We start from the raw sequence: 20,080 nt of genomic DNA on the forward strand, positions 1-20,080 counted from the left end.
GCCGAATTCGGCCGTACCCTACATCTGAATCTAGCTGAGGAAATCCCGTAAGGCAGATACTTGTATATATAACACTCAGCATCAACTGTTAGACTTCAATTTTCTGTATAAATGAAGCTTGTTACCTCTCCTGCTACCCTATTCGTAATTCACCGTGTCAATTCAGAATTAAACTATTCATAATTTTCGCGCTAAATTTAAATAGTTTTAAAGTTGAAAACGGTCATATTTGATTTTTTGAAGTACTGTTTGCTTTCAGATTTATGTAGTCTTAAATGTGATGACATTTGTAATTAACATATTAGCACACTTGCAACATCGTGTTGTAACAAATAGCAGAGTATTTGTAATGCAGTCTTACAAGCTGGGACCTAGTGACGATGAGTCAGCTGTAATAGTCTGCCCAGGTATTCCAAGTGATACCGGCCACACTGTAGCTGATCATTTAGTCATTTTATCATTCCTTTTCCTTTGTTTGTTGTCTAACGCCGCACTCAGCTTTATTCCAGCTACATGACGGCATTCTGTAAATAATCGATTCTGGACCAGAGAATCCAGTGATAGACATATCGAGCATCGATCTACGCAATTGGGATATGATGACATCCATCAACCAAGTCAGCGAGCCTGATCACCCGATCCCGTTAGTCACGTCTTACAAGAATAGTCCCTTTTTACGGCAAGCATGGGTTGCTGAAGACCTATTCTACCCCGTTCTTCACGTTTATAACTATGGTTAATCTCAACGAGTGAGTGAGTGAGTGAGGTTTTTCGCTGCTTTTAGCAATATTCCAGCAATATTACGGTTGGGGACACCAGAAATATGCCTGTACTCACACGGAGAATCGAATTCGGGCCTTCTGCGTGACGAAAGATGAGAAATTGGCCGGTTTGGCGCGTCATATAGCGGGTGCGTGGTTGACAAACGTTGCCATGTTAACCCCGCTCAGTCAGTCAATAAATGGAACATATGCCACGTACTAAAACAGTAACATCGGGAGAAAATGCTGGTTGAGCGTGTGTCGCCAAAAAGATAGAATTACTGTTTTCAGCAAAATATTTAATCCAGATTTGTGACAACAGTCACCTAAATAACATCAACTATATTAAACATTCACATATGTGTATTACGACCACAAGCGCGCAATACGAAATGTGGCTTACCAGACAATTGAAGCATACAATTCGTATAGTGAAACATTTCGTTGTTGACTAAAGCAATCAATGAACATGGATTGGGTGTCAGCTGTTGATGTAACTTATCCATTTATTGACGCCGGAGCATGCATGGCTCGTACGTGTCAGTTGGTCGATTTACAATCTTTCGAATTTTAACTTCCCTTCCGCTATCCGCTGTTGTTGTCCCTAGTTTGTCCCCTGTATTTCACTTAGAATTTTAACTTCCCTCCAACAGCATTTGGTTTTTCCAGCGCCCGAGATAGCGTTCTTCGTGAAATATATTCGCCGAGAAGGTAAGTGGAAGGGGTGGGAGTGGATTGGGGATAACTAATTTTAATCCTCTCATGCCCACATGCAATACAACACATATCTACGGCTGTTTTAGTGCTAAAATCGCTTTGTGTAACGGGGCCCGGAACAATTAGGTATGTCTAAGTAGCTAACGTTCCTAGAATGGGAGGGGATATGTCATGATATTTTCATGAAAGGTGGAGGGGGTTATTCTGGAATATTCGTTCGTTCGTTCGTTCATTCACGTACTATTTTTCACATATACGTGGCTTTATATATTTTGTTGCATACTGCAAACTAGTCCTTTATTGATCGCTTCTTTGTTGCCGTCCCAGTTGTGGCCAAATTTGAAGGTAAATAAAAAAACCCAAAACTATGTCTTTATGCCATTTGGATTCAACATTGTAGGGAATTCTGGGAGGGACATTGTCGCATTGGCATTGTCGCGCTTTGGTTAATTTTGACACATTTTGCCTATTTTTTGTAAGGGCCACACTGCGATAATGTCCTTTCTGGGATTCCATAATAAATGTATTTAAAATGGGCCAAGCTTTCCTTCAATAGCTCCACTATCACGTGTCTGTCTGCCTGCCGCTATGACCAGTTTATACAGAAATGACTCAAATTATACAAATTGATTCATGTGACTGTGATGTAACCTAAAAGCTGTTGATACGTAGCAGATGATGTTATCACCTCCCCGCTGAAACAGGCATAATACACCTATTTATATATTTGGATAAGTCAGAAAACAAATAATTGTAGGTAAAGTCATCTCATTTCAATCTAATAGGATATGTATACTAAAAAACATGGTTATTTCAGTGTAATAATTCTAACACATAGTCACCATCAAATTACAAATATGCTACTGTAAGCCTCAACTTAGTCTGTAAAAGTGTGAAAAACGTTCTCTCAAACTCTGCCCCAAGCAACGTAAATTTAACACACGGAGATACTTAACATTCACGTGTGTATGTGTTTTCGTGTGTGTGTGTGTGTTCGCGCGTGCGTGCGTGCGTGCGTTCCAGTTTGTGTATGTGTTTTTTTCGTGTTCGTGCGTGTTTTGTGTGTGTGTGTGTGTGTTTTGTGTGTGTGTGTGTGTGTGTGTGTGTGTGTTTTGTTTGTGTTTTGTGTGTGTGTTTTGTTTGTGTTTTGTGTGTGTGTGTTTTGTGTGTGTGTTTTGTGTGTGTGTTTTGTGTTGTGTGTGTGTATGTGCGCGCGCGCGCACGTAGTAACAGTGACGGTCAGGTCTTTATTTCACTGTATACATTAGGTTTGTATTGTATATCTGTTTTCATGCAGTTAGTTGTGGTGGAGGATGTTCGACAAAGCAAGTTCAGTCGTGCACGTGGCCTCCTACTCGGGGAACTACGTCAGGAAAAGATGGATCCTCAGGATCTTCATCTGTCTGCTCATCTTCGGGGGTTTCGTGACCCTTGTTTTCCGCAACCGTCCTGAGGGCCTTTGGATCCCGACCACGCCCGACCTGTGTGAATTATGGAAAGGTACAGTGTAAAATCAAACTTCAATCAACTCGATGTGCCGCCACCGATTACTCTTTCAAGCCCCGATTAATCCCAAAGACGAGTCCTACATCATCGGATCCCACACGTTCTGTTGGTGTTGTGTGCAAAATGTAATTTCATTTGACATATTAAGATCATGTGTAACATTCGGCCATCCGGTATTCCCCCTTGTATTTCCCTTTGTATGTCTCCTGGTATTTCCCTTGGCATGTATTCCCCCTGTATTTCACTTGGTATATCCGCTGTTGTTGCCCCTAGTTTGTCCCCTGTATTTCACTTGGTATATCCGCTGTTACTGTCCCTAGTTTGTCCCCTGTATTTCACTTGGTATATCCGCTGTTGTTGTCCCTAGTTTGTCCCCTGTATTTCACTTAGTATATCCGCTGTTATTGTCCCTAGTTTGTCCCCTGTATTTCACCTAGTATATCCGCTGTTATTGTCCCTAGTTTGTCCCCTGTATTTTCCTTTGTATGTCTCCTGTTGTTGCCCCTAGTTTGTCCCCTGTATTTCACTTAGTATATCCGCTGTTGTTGTCCCTAGTTTGTCCCCTGTATTTCACTTCGTATGTCTCCTGTTGTTGCCCCTAGTTTGTCCCCTGTATTTTCCTTTGTATGTCTCCTGTTGTTGCCCCTAGTTTGTCCCCTGTATTTCACTTAGTATATCCGCTGTTGTTGTCCCTAGTTTGTCCCCTGTATTTCACTTAGTATATCCGCTGTTGTTGCCCCTAGTTTGTCCCCTGTATTTCACTTCGTATGTCCGCTGTTGTTGCCCCTAGTTTGTCCCCTGTATTTCACTTAGTATATCCGCTGTTGTTGCCCCTAGTTTGTCCCCTGTATTTCACTTGGTATATCCGCTGTTGTTGCCCCTAGTTTGTCCCCTGTATTTCACTTAGTATATCCGCTGTTGTTGCCCCTAGTTTGTCCCCTGTATTTCACTTAGTATATCCGCTGTTGTTGCCCCTAGTTTGTCCCCTGTATTTCACTTGGTATATCCGCTGTTGTTGCCCCTAGTTTGTCCCCTGTATTTCACTTAGTATATCCGCTGTTGTTGCCCCTAGTTTGTCCCCTGTATTTCACTTAGTATGTCCGCTGTTGTTGTCCCTAGTTTGTCCCCTGTATTTCACTTAGTATATCCGCTGTTGTTGCCCCTAGTTTGTCCCCTGTATTTCACTTCGTATGTCCGCTGTTATTGTCCCTAGTTTGTCCCCTGTATTTCACTTAGTATGTCCGCTGTTGTTGTCCCTAGTTTGTCCCCTGTATTTCACTTAGTATGTCCGCTGTTGTTGTCCCTAGTTTGTCCCCTGTATTTCACTTAGTATATCCGCTGTTGTTGCCCCTAGTTTGTCCCCTGTATTTCACTTAGTATATCCGCTGTTGTTGCCCCTAGTTTGTCCCCTGTATTTCACTTCGTATGTCCGCTGTTATTGTCCCTAGTTTGTCCCCTGTATTTCACTTAGTATGTCCGCTGTTGTTGTCCCTAGTTTGTCCCCTGTATTTCACTTCGTATGTCCGCTGTTGTTGTCCCTAGTTTGTCCCCTGTATTTCACTTCGTATGTCCGCTGTTGTTGTCCCTAGTTCCCCCCTGTATTTCACTTAGTATATCCGCTGTTGTTGTCCCTAGTTTGTCCCCTGTATTTCACTTAGTATATCCGCTGTTGTTGCCCCTAGTTTGTCCCCTGTATTTCACTTCGTATGTCCGCTGTTGTTGTCCCTAGTTCCCCCCTGTATTTCACTTAGTATATCCGCTGTTGTTGTCCCTAGTTTGTCCCCTGTATTTCACTTAGTATATCCGCTGTTGTTGCCCCTAGTTTGTCCCCTGTATTTCACTTCGTATGTCCGCTGTTGTTGCCCCTAGTTTGTCCCCTGTATTTCACTTCGTATGTCCGCTGTTGTTGTCCCTAGTTTGTCCCCTGTATTTTCCTTTGTATGTCTCCTGTTGTTGCCCCTAGTTTGTCCCCTGTATTTCACTTAGTATATCCGCTGTTGTTGTCCCTAGTTTGTCCCCTGTATTTCACTTCGTATGTCCGCTGTTGTTGCCCCTAGTTTGTCCCCTGTATTTTCCTTTGTATGTCTCCTGTTGTTGCCCCTAGTTTGTCCCCTGTATTTCACTTAGTATATCCGCTGTTGTTGCCCCTAGTTTGTCCCCTGTATTTCACTTAGTATATCCGCTGTTGTTGTCCCTAGTTCCCCCCTGTATTTCACTTAGTATATCCGCTGTTATTGTCCCTAGTTTGTCCCCTGTATTTCACTTGGTATATCCGCTGTTGTTGCCCCTAGTTTGTCCCCTGTATTTCACCTAGTATATCCGCTGTTGTTGCCCCTAGTTTGTCCCCTGTATTTTCCTTTGTATGTCTCCTGTTGTTGCCCCTAGTTTCCCCCTGGATTTCACTTAGTATATCCGCTGTTGTTGTCCCTAGTTTGTCCCCTGTATTTCACTTAGTATATCCGCTGTTGTTGCCCCTAGTTTGTCCCCTGTATTTTCCTTTGTATGTCTCCTGTTGTTGAGACTAGTATACACCCTGTATTTTCCTTTGTATGTCTCCTGTTGTTGTCCCTAGTTTCCCCCTGGATTTCACTTAGTATGTCCGCTGTTGTTGCCCCTAGTTTGTCCCCTGTATTTTCCTTTGTATGTCTCCTGTTGTTGCCCCTAGTTTCCCCCTGGATTTCACTTAGTATATCCGCTGTTGTTGCCCCTAGTTTGTCCCCTGTATTTTCCTTTGTATGTCTCCTGTTGTTGAGACTAGTATACACCCTGTATTTTCCTTTGTATGTCTCCTGTTGTTGCCCCTAGTTTCCCCCCTGTATTTTTCTTTGTATGTCTCCTGTTGTTGCCCCTAGTATCCCCCTGTATTTTCCGTTGTATGTCTCCTGTTGTTGCCCCTAGTATCCCCCTGTATTTTCCGTTGTATGTCTCCTGTTGTTGCCCCTAGTGTTCCCCCTGTATTTTCCTTTGTATGTCTCCTGTTGTTGCCCCTAGTTTCCCCCCTGTATTTTTCTTTGTATGTCTCCTGTTGTTGCCCCTAGTATACCCCCTGTATTTTCCGTTGTATGTCTCCTGTTGTTGCCCCTAGTATACCCCCTGTATTTTCCTTTGTATGTCTCCTGTTGTTGCCCCTAGTGTTCCCCCTGTATTTTCCTTTGTATGTCTCCTGTTGTTGCCCCTAGTTTTCTCCCTGTATTTTCCTTTGTATGTCTCCTGTTGTTGCCCCTAGTATACCCCCTGTACTTTCCGTTGTATGTCTCCTGTTGTTGCCCCTAGTTTTCTCCCTGTATTTTCCGTTGCATGTCTCCTGTTGTTGCCCCAAGTATTCCCTCTGATTTTGCCCTTGGTATGTCCATGTTTTTTCAGTATGTCTTCCCAGATCGGAAATCTTGTTAACTGAACTGATGGTGTGTTTTCCTAAAGCTATATGTGTGATATAAGCTAAAGCCATGTTATGGTACATTGAACTTCCTTTTTATAGGGTTGTTCCTTCTTTCAGGGGAAACACCTCGAACCCCGGCAACGCTCTGGTGGCAGTGGGCGTGTCTGATAGAATGGTTTGTGTGATATACTTCACGTCTGGTCAAAGTTCTACAAATGGCGCGGAGAAACGATGGGATGTATTAAATATCTACAATTTAATAGCGCGGCTTTATTTTTTTGCATTCGGAAATCACCGAATACATTCATTTTCGAGATACGTATATCAGACATGCTTGTTTAAAAGCTTCGCTCACAAAATCCTCTACGGTGATTGACGATTTGAAGTTTACCTGACTCAACCTTCCACTGGTTGCGCATTGTAGTAAAAGATCTGATTGTTAGCATACATATATGACAGAGAAATGTGTTGCAGGGACATGGATAGTGGTAACGGCTATCAGTGCCAGAATATGGAGTATATGGGAAACTGGCCTGTTTGCTGGGACGAACCCTACAGGCCCAAAGGAAACTGTCTTGTGTACTCTTTCGGGTAAGGTACTTACTATCCAAAGCGGAAGAATGTGAGAGCAAATCCCACAACAATTTGTTTTACCGAAGGGTATTGTGCATATTACCCTGCATAAAGTTTATATTGTCCCACGTCCCGTTTTATATTACCAAAGATATTGTGGATATTACACTGCATAATGATCATATTGCATTACTTGCTTGCTTGATATTACCAAGGATATTGTTCCTATTGCATTGGTCAACGTTCACATAATGCTACGTCCTGCTTGATATTACCAAGGATATTGTTCCTATTGCATTGGTCAACGTTCAAATAGTCCTACGTCCTGCTTGACATTACCAAGGATATTGTTCCTATTGCATTGGTCAACGTTCAAATAATCCTACGTCCTGCTTTATATTACCAAGGATATTGTTCCTATTGCATTGGTTAAGGTTCATATTGTCTGCTTGATATTACCAAGGATATTGTTCATATTACGTTGCGTAATAATACTATTTTCTTACATCCTGCTTTATATTACCTAGGATGTTGTTCATGTTACCCTGCATAATATCTATATTGTCCCACGTTCTGCTTCTTATTACCAAGTACTTTGTTCATATTGCATTGGTTAATGTTTATATTGTCCTACGTCCTGCTTAATATTGCCAAGGATATTGTTCCTATTGCATTGGTTAATGTTCATATTGTCCTACGTCCTGCTTAATATTGCCAAGGATATTGTTCCTATTGCATTGGTTAATGTTCATATTGTCCTACGTCCTGCTTAATATTGCCAAGGCAATTGTTCATATTACCCTGAATAATGATAAAATTTCTTACATCCTTCTTTATATTACCAGGTTATTGTTCGTATTACCCTGCGTAACGTTCATATTGTTCCACGTCTGCTTGATATTACTCTCGACTTATGCACAATTCGACGACGCTTTCACTCACAGTAACAGCAAATTAAACCATGTCAGGTATTGTACGCAATTTCTTGATAACCTGTATTGATTTGTTTCAGTATAAACTATGACTTCAGTTTCGATGAAGCTATGGCGAAGCGAGGTTGTACTGTGTATAGTTTTGATCCGAGGTATGTTCTTCAATTATGTAGACCATTGCCATGCATGAACGTTATTAGAATAAATGAATATCAGTGACTTAATTAGTTGTCCTATAATGTTTGGCCGAAATTCTTCACTTCGTCTTAGTAATTTTGCACTCTGAATTCTTCTATTTACTTGATTCTTCTAATGATCTTTGTTTGTCAGCACCTTGTACCTGTGCTCGTGGCTCCCCCAAAAGTTGTTAACGTCTCGGACCTGATTCATCCGGAATGTTGGGGATGTTAAGTACCACAGGGCTTTCTTCCATTACGCTGACACGCCGACGGACGGTTCGAATCCCCACATGGGTACAATCCATGAAGATAATTTCTGGTGTCCCCTGCCGTGATATTTGGGGAATATAGCTCGAACCGGCGTAAAACCAAACTCATGCACTCTTTACAATAACGAAAATGCTGTTCAAAGCGGCGTTAAACCAAACTCATTCTCACTGTTTCAGCATGGGGATGGTGGACCACAAACACTCTGATGGGGTGATCTTCATGAACATGGGTCTGGGCGCAGCCGACGATGATTCATTCCATCCAAACTTTGACTTGTATGTCAGTCATTCCACCAAGTGGAAGATGAGAACCCTGAAATCCATCATGGCGATGCTGGGACACGAGAAGGTTTGTTGTTTGTTTGTTGTTTAACGTCGCACTCGGCAATATTCCAGGTATCTGATGACGGTCTGTAAATAATCGAGTCTGGACCAGACAGTCCGGGGATTGACATCATAACCATCGATCTACGCAACTGGAATACGATGACATGCAAAAACCAAGTCAGCGAGCCTGACCACCCGATCCCGTCAGTCGCCTCTTACAAGCCTTTTACGGCAAGCATGGGTTGCTGAAGATCTATTCTACCCCGGATCTTCACGGGTAGAGGAGGTTTGTAACAGGTTGCGCAACGTCAGTAGCATGGGCACTTTCATATTTGTTTCTGTGTCATGTCAGTGAGACAACATGGAAAAAGCTTCATACTTATCACGACACATCTACAGTGATGAAATTATCACGAAATTGTTTAAAATGTGGAAACAACCTGCTGAAGGTCAAGGTCATTGAGAGTTATTTTCAGAAAAGTAGGGCATGGAATTCTCAAGTATTTTGCGATGACCAGGGCGTTAAACAACATTCACTCACTCACTCTTTCACTCAACTGTTTGAGATTAAATATCCAACAATCCATATGTTGTGTTTATCTGGCTACGATGATAATTTATGGGCTTCATATTACTCCTAGTAAAACATATACCAAATTATAACAGGCTTTCAAATGCCAAGGGAAAAACAGTCAGACTGATAGGATAGAATTGTCCAAGACAACCCTCTCCAGTCGTACGTCTTTGATTTGTCGACTCACTGTAATTTTCATAAACCGGTTAGCTTCAATACCATTTTTGACTTTATTTGTATTTTTCTGGCTGAAAGTTAAAAATATATACAACACGTTTTACTGTAACTACTATGCCTTAATGACACTTTGATTTTCAGATTTTATGGACATCATTAAGGAAATACATAAAAATTAAATATCAACTTTCTCAAGTCATTGAGATGAGGCAAATATTCACCGGAGGCACGATTGGCCCAGTCGGCTAAGGCACCGCAATTCGCTGTGCAGAGTTGGGCACACTATATACTTCTGGTCTTGAGTTCGAATCCCGTTCGCCCTGATTGTTTCTAGGTTTGTCAGCACCATACCCGTACTCATGGTTTTCACCAAAGTGAGATCCGCGTCACCGGGCTTTCCTCCCACAGCTGACACACATTGATATAACTAGAATAATGTTCAAAGCGGCGTTAAACCCAAATTCACATACTCAGTGAAATATTCATATGATAAACAGTTGAAGACTGTTAACATGCACCTAATGATGTTTCTATTTTGGATTTACAGCGCGTGATCGACGTGTTGAAGATTGACATCGAGGTGTACGAGTGGGCTGTCACCGCTAACATCATGAAGGACCAGCTATTTCCCCAAATCCGCCAGTTTCTAGTTGAATGGCATGTCTTCCCTAACGTACCATCAAGGGAAAACTTCAAGGACATCTATGATGCATATATGAGCTTAAAGGAGGCTGGCCTCCGGTCCTACCTCAAGAGCAGCTGCTGCAGGTATCATCATTACAAATACTTTAATTCCCAAGCCGACATGGCCTACGTCAACACCAAGTTGACACCCCCACTTGAACAAGTAGGTATCTGAAGACAACAAAATAACTGTGGCTTGAAAGTTTATACGTATGATACATTACAACACTGTGTTTGCTGATTCACGGTGGAAAGCATATGTTCGTGATGTTCTTGAATAACATGAACTAGACTAGCCTAGACCTAATGCTCTTATGCCGACGGAACTTTGTGAGATGTTCCAGAAACTTACACCAATACTGTTGACGATGGAAGGATGTACATGTGTGAGTGTGACCCGTGAAGATCTGGGTAAGAATAGGACTTCAGCAACCCATGCTTGCCGTATAACGCGACTGTACTTGTCGTAAAAGGAGACTAATGGGATTGACATCAAACAAGGAAACATGTGTATGTTGGTGTGCGGATACAACAACACCAGCCTGTCTCACCTATTGTGCCTTTGGGTATGTGTTTTTGTCTGAACCTCATGTCAATGTATGTTCTTCGGTTTACTGTCGCTAATTAAGAGGACATTGTACTATACAGATATTGATCCACTTCTTGCCAAATGTTTATACTTTGGAACACTAGTGAGTGAGTGAGTATGGTTTTACGCCGCTTTTAGCAATATTCCAGCAATATCACGGCGGGGGACATCAGAAATGGGCTTCACACATTGTACCCATGTCGGGATTCGAACCCTGGTCTTCGGCGTGACGAGCGAACGCTTTAACCACTAGGCTACCCGACCGCCCCTTTGGAACACTAACGTAACACAGGAACTTCAACACCTTTCGATGAAGTGAGTGATTGCATTATCAAGTCCTAGGAAATGGCGAACCCATGACGGACTTGTTTCTTAATATTTCTCTTTAATTCGGATCCACGGCGGACCACCTCACCCGTTTTACTCCTCTTGGCTGTGCATTGCTACGCATTATCATAATAATTATTCAATACTTTTTAGTATTTTTTTAATACACGTTTTTTAGCATATTGTTGTTCTGTCAAATATATGTTGCTTGGGGAACATGTATACTCTTATGTAAAAGTAACAGGTGGTTTCATCGAGTGAATAGTGTTTGCATGTACCATCGTCACGTGGCTGCCATCTTCATGTGAGTGCCACCTTCACGTGGCTGCCATCTCCATGTGGGTGCCATATAGATATGTACATGTCGACGTTCATACAATTCCATGCATGGGGATATTGATGTTTGTATATGGATCATTGTTTTTGGAAGTAAATCTGGAATGTCGGTGGCAGATATGAAGGTGGGTCTGTTATGCTATGGGGCGGGATCACCATGATTGCCAGAACGCCATTCCATATTGTCCCTCTCGCCAGTTTGGGGGTATGACGCACATGGATCAAGTCATGTCAAACGTTCATATTTTCTCCACACATCCCTGTCGTCTTTCTGTATTGTACGGAACACCAAATCCTTTGTCTTATTCATCCATTACCGTTACTCAATATCTTTTTGTATTTCTGTAATCATCTGTTATTTTGAATATCCCACCTACCTTGTGCATTATATATGTTTTTATTTTTTATTTTTTTTTAAACATTTTATTTCACCTTTCCCCCGTTACATGAGGAGGATGGCCATCCAGGGCAAGAGAAGCATCAGTTCAGGCCAAAAAGGTTTTATTTGGTATATTAAAGCATATACATATCCTTGGTGATATAAGTTGCAAGTCATTCTTTAAGATCTTTGCTGTTAAAATTAACCCAATTTTACTTCACGGTGCTGAAAAATGGGGATTAAAACAGTTTAATGATATCGACAAGGTGCACTTATTTGCATGTAAAAAAAGCTTGGTGTTAAACCCAACACATCTAGCGCAACGGTTTATGGAGAATGTGGTAGATTTCCTCTTTTTATATATTCACAGTTGAAAGTCATAAAGTACCTGCAGAAACTCCTTAAAATGAATTAATCGAGATACCCTAAGGAATGTTACAATATGATGATGTTATACGATACGAATGGAAAGAATAATTGGGTAACTGATGTGAAAAAATTGTTATTCAATAGTGGTTTTTGAAATGTTTGGTATGATCAATCTGTACAATCTGAAAGTGTATTTACCAATTCTTTTCTATAGAGGCTAAACAGTATTTTCTGCAATCGTGGTCATTTTCCTTGACATAATCGAATAAATGTTTGTATTATAGAATGTTGAAAACTCATATATACACTGAACAGTATCTGTTTTATGTAAATATAAAGAAATACCGCAATTCATTGGCAAGATTTCGATGTTCACCCCATAATGTATGCATCGATAGTGGGAGACACACAAAACCCCCAAGGTCAGAACAATTAAATGGGTAATAGCCAAGATACAGAGGATGAACATCCCTTTGTACTTATATGTCCATTGTACTCCACTGTGAGAAATAATATATTCCTGTATACTACTTAATTATCCAAATATTGTGAAATTAACAATTGTTAAACAGTCTAGATAAATTAATAATACAAAACTTAGCCATGTATATATTCCACGCACTTTTATATAGAACCAAATTTAGAAATAATAGTTACAATTGTGTGCAACATCTCTGTAACATGTACTATAGGCCTGGGGCCTTTTAAGTGCTTGAATAAAGAGTGATTGGATTGGTTTTCCTTGTGGAAAGTGTTTTGTAGCCTTTGTTTCAACGTCTTGAATATCTTCTGTAAGGGGGGCCAACAATTTTAATTCAAGTAGCAAGACGTTTTATGTTTCCGTTTAAAGGTCCAAGGGTTAAAACAGAGAGGAGTGAAATACGTGACAACCCGGTACAGGCTCTGCTTGGGAGTTTTTGTTTTCTCTGGTTTCTTTGTTGTTTAACGCCGCACTCAGCAATATTCCAGCTATATGACGACGGTCTGTAAATAATCGAATCTGGACCAGACAATCCAGTGATTGATATCATGAGCATCAATCCACGCAGTCGGGATACGATGACATGCATCGACCAAGTCAGTGAGCCTGACCACCCGATCCCGTAAGTCGCCTCTTACGACAAGCACAGTCGCCATTTATGTGGCGCTGCTTACGAGAAATCCTGCAAGAGTGAAACCCGGAAACACCAATAACATTGGGCGTATACACAATGAACAATCTAAAGAATGGTAGGACTACATTGGTTTGAAAGAGGCTGAAATTAAAGAAAATAACAATAAGAACATCAGTGGACGCTTCATGATCGACGGATTTTAGGAAATCGTTTACTCGGGGCTTATTTTTAATCACCAAACATGTTTTAGGTATGAAGCTGAAAATATACAGTAAACAACCATTATACTTTCTCATGACGATCCACGGTTCACGTCTGACGTATGGATTTACTAACTTCTAAAAAAATGACATTGAAGCTCCCGACTTATTTTACAGGAATTGTTTCGCACACTACACAACTGATGGTGGGTATCTTAGACATCATGTGTTTGTAAATCAATAAATGTGTTTTGTTTTCAGCACAAGTTTACACAGTTTCAAACATGGTAGGTGTCATGTGGTTGCATAGTCATTTCTTGTAATTCTTTTCACTGAACCAATAATATATTTTTACACAAAATTACGCAGCCACAGATTACATTTTACAAACGTTTGCAGAAATGAGTGGTGGTTAAATAGTTATAATCAAATTTAACAACAGTTATTTCAATTTTCAATTGCATAATCAGAAGCTCCTCTGTCCATCCGTTTATAAGCACCTAATTCCTTGTTCTGTAAACCCATTTTCAAAAATCATTTTCACTGGTAAACAGGTTTAGATTGAAAACACGTGTTTAGATCGTAAACCGAAACCTATTCACGCTCCCTACCCTATAATATTTATGCGTTTAGAGGTATTAATAATATATTTATAATACAGATCTAGAACTAAAAAAAAGTTTAGATTTGAAACTCGAATTAAATGTGATTGAACATTTAAACGCGTTAACATTATGAGACAAGGAACATGCTTACGTTTGGTTTTGGGTCATTGTTTACGCTCACCTTTTCGAGAAACACCTGGCATCATCACTATTTGGTAGTTATCATAAACACTGCCTACGTCAAAGTGAGTGAGTGAGTTGGGTTTAACGCCGCTTTTAACAGTATGCCAGTTATATCGCGGCGTGTCAGCTTCATGTGGGAGGAAAGCCCGAAGTGATGCAGGTCTCAGACGTTTACCACTTTGGTGAAACCCACGAGCACGGGTATGGTGCTGACAAACCTAGAAACATAATCGGGGCGAACCGGGATTCGAACCCACAACATAGGTTTCTGGCGTGCCCAAGGGACGCAACTCTGCACAGCGAATCGCGACGCCTTAGACGACTGGGCCACTAATGTCATACTGTTAAAAATGCTTCCCAATAACAAGAACAGTTTAACAATTCCAACCTTTGAAATGATGATAACCATTGCGATAGCTTCATTGCTGTGATTGTTAGGCAAAGAGCCACGAAGAAAGAAAGGCCAGAGTTGAAACAAACATAACAGTGGATCGATAGAGAAATGAAATTTCCCATTTATCATCGTTATTGTTTGCTGTCGTCGTCATTCAATAAATCAGCAAAGAAAGAACAATTACGTCATGAGAAACCAAACACTGTGATGACAGGAAATCAATAAAGGGATGACGAATCGGGCAGTATTCCACTGCATATTTTTATGAATACGAAAACTATGACACCATGGTCTGATAGAGTTTTAAACGAATCAAATTGAAGTACTAAGCAGGTGAAATATGAGATACGTTTGCCACCAGCATCGTAGTGCGTGCTTTGCATATCACCATCAGTCCGTTGTTCCACTTTGTCGCGCCTACCGTGTCTTAGAAGTTGTATTTTGAGCGATGGACTGAAGCTGAGTAAACTTATGTGTATCAAACCTAGTGTTATACATTATATGCCTCCTTGTAGTGTGTGAGCCGGTATATGAATAATTTTGAAGACAGTTCGGAGACCACTCACTCGATTAGCGACCCTTTGTAGTACGTGGGTTGACCATGACGACACGGAACGGCAATGCACGTAACGTGGTCCTGTGCACAGCGCACAGGTCACAAATCAGGTGAACGTAAGCAACGTTGGTTTAGTTTCAACATATTTTATTCTCATGAAAAGGACTGGGCACAAGTTATCACAACTTAGAACGCCCTCTCCCATACATTTACATGTATGCTTATTTACCATTAATAAATTTAATGGCAGGAAGGATAGAAAAGAAATAGAGAAACTTATGTAAACTGAGGGGCAAAAGAAACGCCACCAAAAAACATAATTGTTGTCTGTTTTCAACAAATTTCCCAAACAGCACGAAAACAGTTGGGAACACATAGCTGGAATGCAACTACCCATTCCCTGTGAACATGTGCACGTGCTTAACGTGATTTGCGAGAAAAGTGAATTTAATCACTAAAAAATGCAAAATGTGGACAAAGTTAACCGTATGAAATTCTGGTATAAAACATGAGCAGGATTGTCCTCTCTCATCACATGAAACCGTTGAAAACAACGAGCATGCCTCGACTAACCGCAGAGCAGAGGGAGAGAGTCGTCAGTATGTCGCAAATGGGATCGACGCAGGAGCACGTTGCCAGGATCATGGGCTGCTTCAAGTGCACCATTGCCAGACTTGTCACACGTCACAGGCAAACTAGCAGTACTGCAGACAAGCCGAGGAGTGAAAGACCCAAGGTCACGACCCTACAGCAAGACCGGGGCTTCCCCTAAGGTTCAGATTCCTTACTGCGACGTCATCATCCAGCCTTGGACTCCAGTCAGCAGAAGGGCCGTTGCGAGACGACTCCGCCTGTATGGTCCCCGTGCCTATCGACCTTTCAAGGGCAGGATGTTAACGTTTCTACACCGACGTCACAGATTGAGATGGGACAGGACTGCACAGCAGTGGCAGCAGAGAAACTGTCGAAGAGTGCTCTTCAGCGACGAGAGTAGATGTCGGCTCTACCGATGACGTGTTGAACGGACGGCATGTTGTTGCGTCCAAGAAGTTGACCCTTATTGAGGTGGTAGTGTCATGGACTGGGGTGGCATCTGCAGGGACCAGAAGACAGATCTGGTCATCATCGATGGAAATCTCACTGCACGTCGTTACATTGATGAGGTTTTGTGGCTTGTGGTACTGCCTTTCCTGAAGCGACACCCACGGACGCTGTTTCAGTAGGACAACGCCACCCGTCACAGAGCTCGTGTCACTAGCGACTTTCCGAACGCTAACAACGTGACCGTATTACAGTGGCTAGCCAGATCACCGGACCTTTCGGTCATAGGACACCTCTGGGACCAACGTGGACGCAGGATTCAGAAACGTCAACAGCCGCCATTGACGAGGGATGTCTTGGCAATTGCCCTGCAGGAAGAATGGCGTAGGGTCCCTAATCAGGATGTCAGGAGACTCGTGTACTCAGTTCGAAGTCGTGTTAGGGCCTGCATGCGACTGGAGGGGGTCACATCCGTTACTGAGTCAGGTGTGCAGCACAGGACTATAAAAGAGTTTGACGTCGATACTGCGGGTGTGATCGAATACTGGACAGTGCCCCCAGCATAATAAACGTGACTGCAGAACTTTAAGAACATGGTTTTTGATCTGTCATTTTCAAATACCGTTTTGGAATAATTGTTTTTTTTATAATAAATCATCAACTGTTACTAAATTTGGCATCTGTTTTTTTTTAGACCAGAAAATTGTTTGGTGGCGTTTCGTTTGCCCGCTTGTTTACATTCACATTACTCACTCAAACCTTTTTGTTTTCTTTATATATGTATGTACATTCCTAAAATGTTTTCGTTAACATGATAAAGTAAAATTGCATTGCCAACTAGCATCAGGTCAATATTTACATCACACATATCTTTCACAATTAACAATAGTGAGTGCATCAATTCCTTTCTAGCTGACGTCCCTTGGGCACCCAGAAACCTTTGATTGTGGGTTCGAATCCCGGTTCGCCCCGATTATGTTTCTAGGTTTGTCAGCACCATACCCGTGCTCGTTGGTTTCACCGAAGTGGTAAACGTCTGAGACTCGCATTAAGCTGACACGCTGTGATATAACTGTAATACTGTTAAAAGCGGCGTTAAACCGAATTCACTCACTCACTTTCTAGCTGATTTAAGTAAAGGACATTCAATGAAAAAATGATATGAATTTTCACATGGGGTGCCATAGCGGCATTTTGGATCTTCGTTTAAACCTTTTCTAACTGAGTCATATTTTTAATTCACTATCACCATGTCTTAATTTTGTATGTATTATGTTAATTTTCCTTAGACCATATGAGAAATATGATGGAACTTAGATTCATCTTTTCTTAAGCTGGATTTAAATCGAGGGGGGTTTCAATATCCATTATGCTGCCTATGCTGAATAGGTGAGTGAGTGAGTGAGTATGGTTTTACGCCGCAGTTAGCAATATCCCAGCAATATCACGGCGGGGGACACCAGAAATGGGGTTCACACATTTTACCCATGACGGGAATCGAACCCGGGTCTTCGGCGTGACGAGCGAACGCTTTAACCACTAGGCTACCCGACCGCCCCGCTGAATAGGTAAAGTATTCCACAATTTAATAGCGGATGGTATAAATGAGGATTCAGATAACTTTGCACGTAATAAGGTCATAGTTATATCGTGAGCAGCGTTGGTCGCGGTTAGTCCTTGGATCAGTAACTGTGTTCGATTGTTTGACCCTGAGAGTATCTGGGGCTTTGGCCCTGCCCCACACTGAAGCACATGCATGCCACGTGGTATCTCATTGAGCAAGTGTGTGTGTGTGTGTGTGTGTGTGTGTGTGTGTGTGTGTGTGTGTGTGTGTGTGTGTGTGTGTGTGTGTGTGTGTGTGTGTGTGTGTGAGTCTGTGTGTGTGTGTAACTAAAATGTTAAGGGTCTATCATAGTAATGAAGATGTACTTTCATTGTAAGCTTCCCGTATGAGAGAAATATTCAGGTTGTGTACAGCTATCCCCATGCGTTAGAGTTGGGGGAAAGTTTGATTTTGGAGACCCGAGACGGGTCCAGGAAAAACGTCTCAAACTTACTAGGCCCTTGTATTGACCTAGTCTGTCCGTGACATTCCTTCCAGTGGAATCGTGTGATGTATTTGGCCATGTCGGTCATTTGTGAGAGACAGGAGAGTGGAACTGTGATTTGAGTTAGACTGAGTCTGTGCACAATGTATCCTTGGCTAATACATTGGCTAATAATCGGAATATATTGGTGACCTGGATCCAGATTGTGTCCGATTGGTGGAGTTTTCTGTGTCACACTCAATATTCACTTATTTTGCTTGGCCAAATACATGTTAGTTTGCCAGATGGTATTCGAAATTGTGTACATATTGAATAGTTGTAGGTTTTGGAAAAAAATAAATATTCTTAATGGTGAAACTGAGTTAGGACCTTCCTTTTGTTACTTGAGACACTGTGTCATTCGTAACACTTGTCATAAGAGACGACTAACGGGATCGGTCAGGCTCGCTCGATGTCAGACTTGGTTGATGCATGTCATCTATCCCAACTGCGTGGATCGATGCTAATGGCATGTTTGAATACTAAATGTATTCAAACTTTAAATATGTTCAACTTTTAAACAAGTTAAATATGTGAACATGTGTGAATCTGTTTAAATTTTAAACATGTTTACATTATGGGTATGTTTTGTTTAGGTGGTGTTTAGGCTGTGAGACAATAGACCATTTCATGTGTTTAGAAACTTAACGTATTTAGTCATTGATTGCCTCATGTCACGGTAACATGTGTTCTTGTAGCTTCTGCTACACAGCAGATTGACGAAAGGTCGATTGTACAGTCCCATTAACATTCACATTGCAAAAGAAATACCCTGTGAAGGGACGAAATGAGAGGTAATGCTGCAAAAGGGGCTTAATTTGGGCATATTTCTTTTTAAAAAACCCGTCTCTCCTTGCAGATTTGATTTAAGTCATACAAAACCCGCTGTGTCCGTTAACTCAGATGTAATTATGTTCATTTTCTGTCAGTTTGGTCGCTACTTCTAGACCCTTTTGTAATCCTTGTTTTCAGGCTTGTGACATTGTGAATGTCTCTTACAATATGCATAGCCGGGTTGTCTGTTATTTCATAAGCCGATACAGTTTAATTCCCTTATTATTGCGGAACACATCGATTTTCGTGGATTATGTTTAATGGAGTTAACAACTGTTGCGGTTGGTGACTGAAGTAAATGATTTGCTATTTCTAAGGTTAGCTCTGTGGGATTCTGGGTCAAATAAGATCCCCAGTATCCACTGGAGACTAACACGAATGAGTGAGTCGCTTTTAGGTAGATTAAAGTACCATCTTGCCACGATGGTACCACACGTTGCTGACAGTATCAACTGCCCGGTCCAGACTCCATATATACAGGCGTTATAGCTGGAATAACATAAATACCAATAATAATAATAATAATAATAATAATAATAATAATAATAATAATAATAATAAGAAGTGCATTTGTAATGCGCCACATTCCATGCACCAGCGCTACACTATGATTACCCCGTCAATGGATCAGTGAGACTTTCATTCTCAGCTACTTGGGGAGTATACAACCCAAACTGCCTGTGAGGCGCTAGAAAGTTAACAGCCATATTACCATCTCATACTACCGGTACCCACTAACTGCTAGGTGAACAGAGGCACATTTCGAACAAAGTCACCTGCCTGTGGTACATGTGCTTCAGTGTTGGGCAGGCCCTAGAAACACTCAGGTGTTCACCCATCCAACTACTCTCCGTGACCGACGTTGCTTAACTTCACCTGATTTGGGCTCATTGCGCTGTGCAGAGGACCACGTGCCACCACAAAGTGGACAGGCAATAAAAGATGTCAAGTTAATCATTATCTGTATTGTTTTAATTCATTAAATTA

General features: G+C 41.5%; 1 protein-coding gene across 1 annotated transcript; it reads left to right on the forward strand.

Annotated features, from left to right (window-relative positions):
- The first annotated feature begins 1,357 nt into the window (after window positions 1–1,357).
- LOC139459709 (uncharacterized) lies at window positions 1,358–12,804 on the forward strand. The gene is made up of 7 exons (XM_071241352.1): window positions 1,358–1,472; window positions 2,776–2,978; window positions 6,481–6,538; window positions 6,838–6,954; window positions 7,949–8,020; window positions 8,494–8,665; window positions 9,942–12,804. The coding sequence occupies exons 2-7, from the start codon at window positions 2,792–2,794 to the stop codon at window positions 10,251–10,253; spliced, it is 918 nt and encodes a 305-aa protein (XP_071097453.1). The 5' UTR covers window positions 1,358–1,472; window positions 2,776–2,791; the 3' UTR covers window positions 10,254–12,804.
- The last annotated feature ends 7,276 nt before the right edge of the window (window positions 12,805–20,080 follow it).

The sequence above is a fragment of the Haliotis cracherodii genome, unplaced genomic scaffold, assembly GCF_022045235.1.
Source record: "Haliotis cracherodii isolate W230 unplaced genomic scaffold, xgHalCrac1.p SCAF_1, whole genome shotgun sequence".
NCBI classification, from domain to species: Eukaryota; Metazoa; Mollusca; class Gastropoda; order Lepetellida; family Haliotidae; genus Haliotis; species Haliotis cracherodii.

Coding starts and splice junctions, on each gene's coding strand:
- LOC139459709 (XM_071241352.1), top strand. CDS start 2,792: ATGTTCGACAAAGCAAGTTCAGTCGTGCACGTGGCCTCCTACTCGGGG. Junction 8,021..8,493: donor GTGTATAGTTTTGATCCGAG/GTATGTTCTTCA, acceptor TCACTGTTTCAG/CATGGGGATGGTGGACCACA. Junction 8,666..9,941: donor CGATGCTGGGACACGAGAAG/GTTTGTTGTTTG, acceptor TTGGATTTACAG/CGCGTGATCGACGTGTTGAA.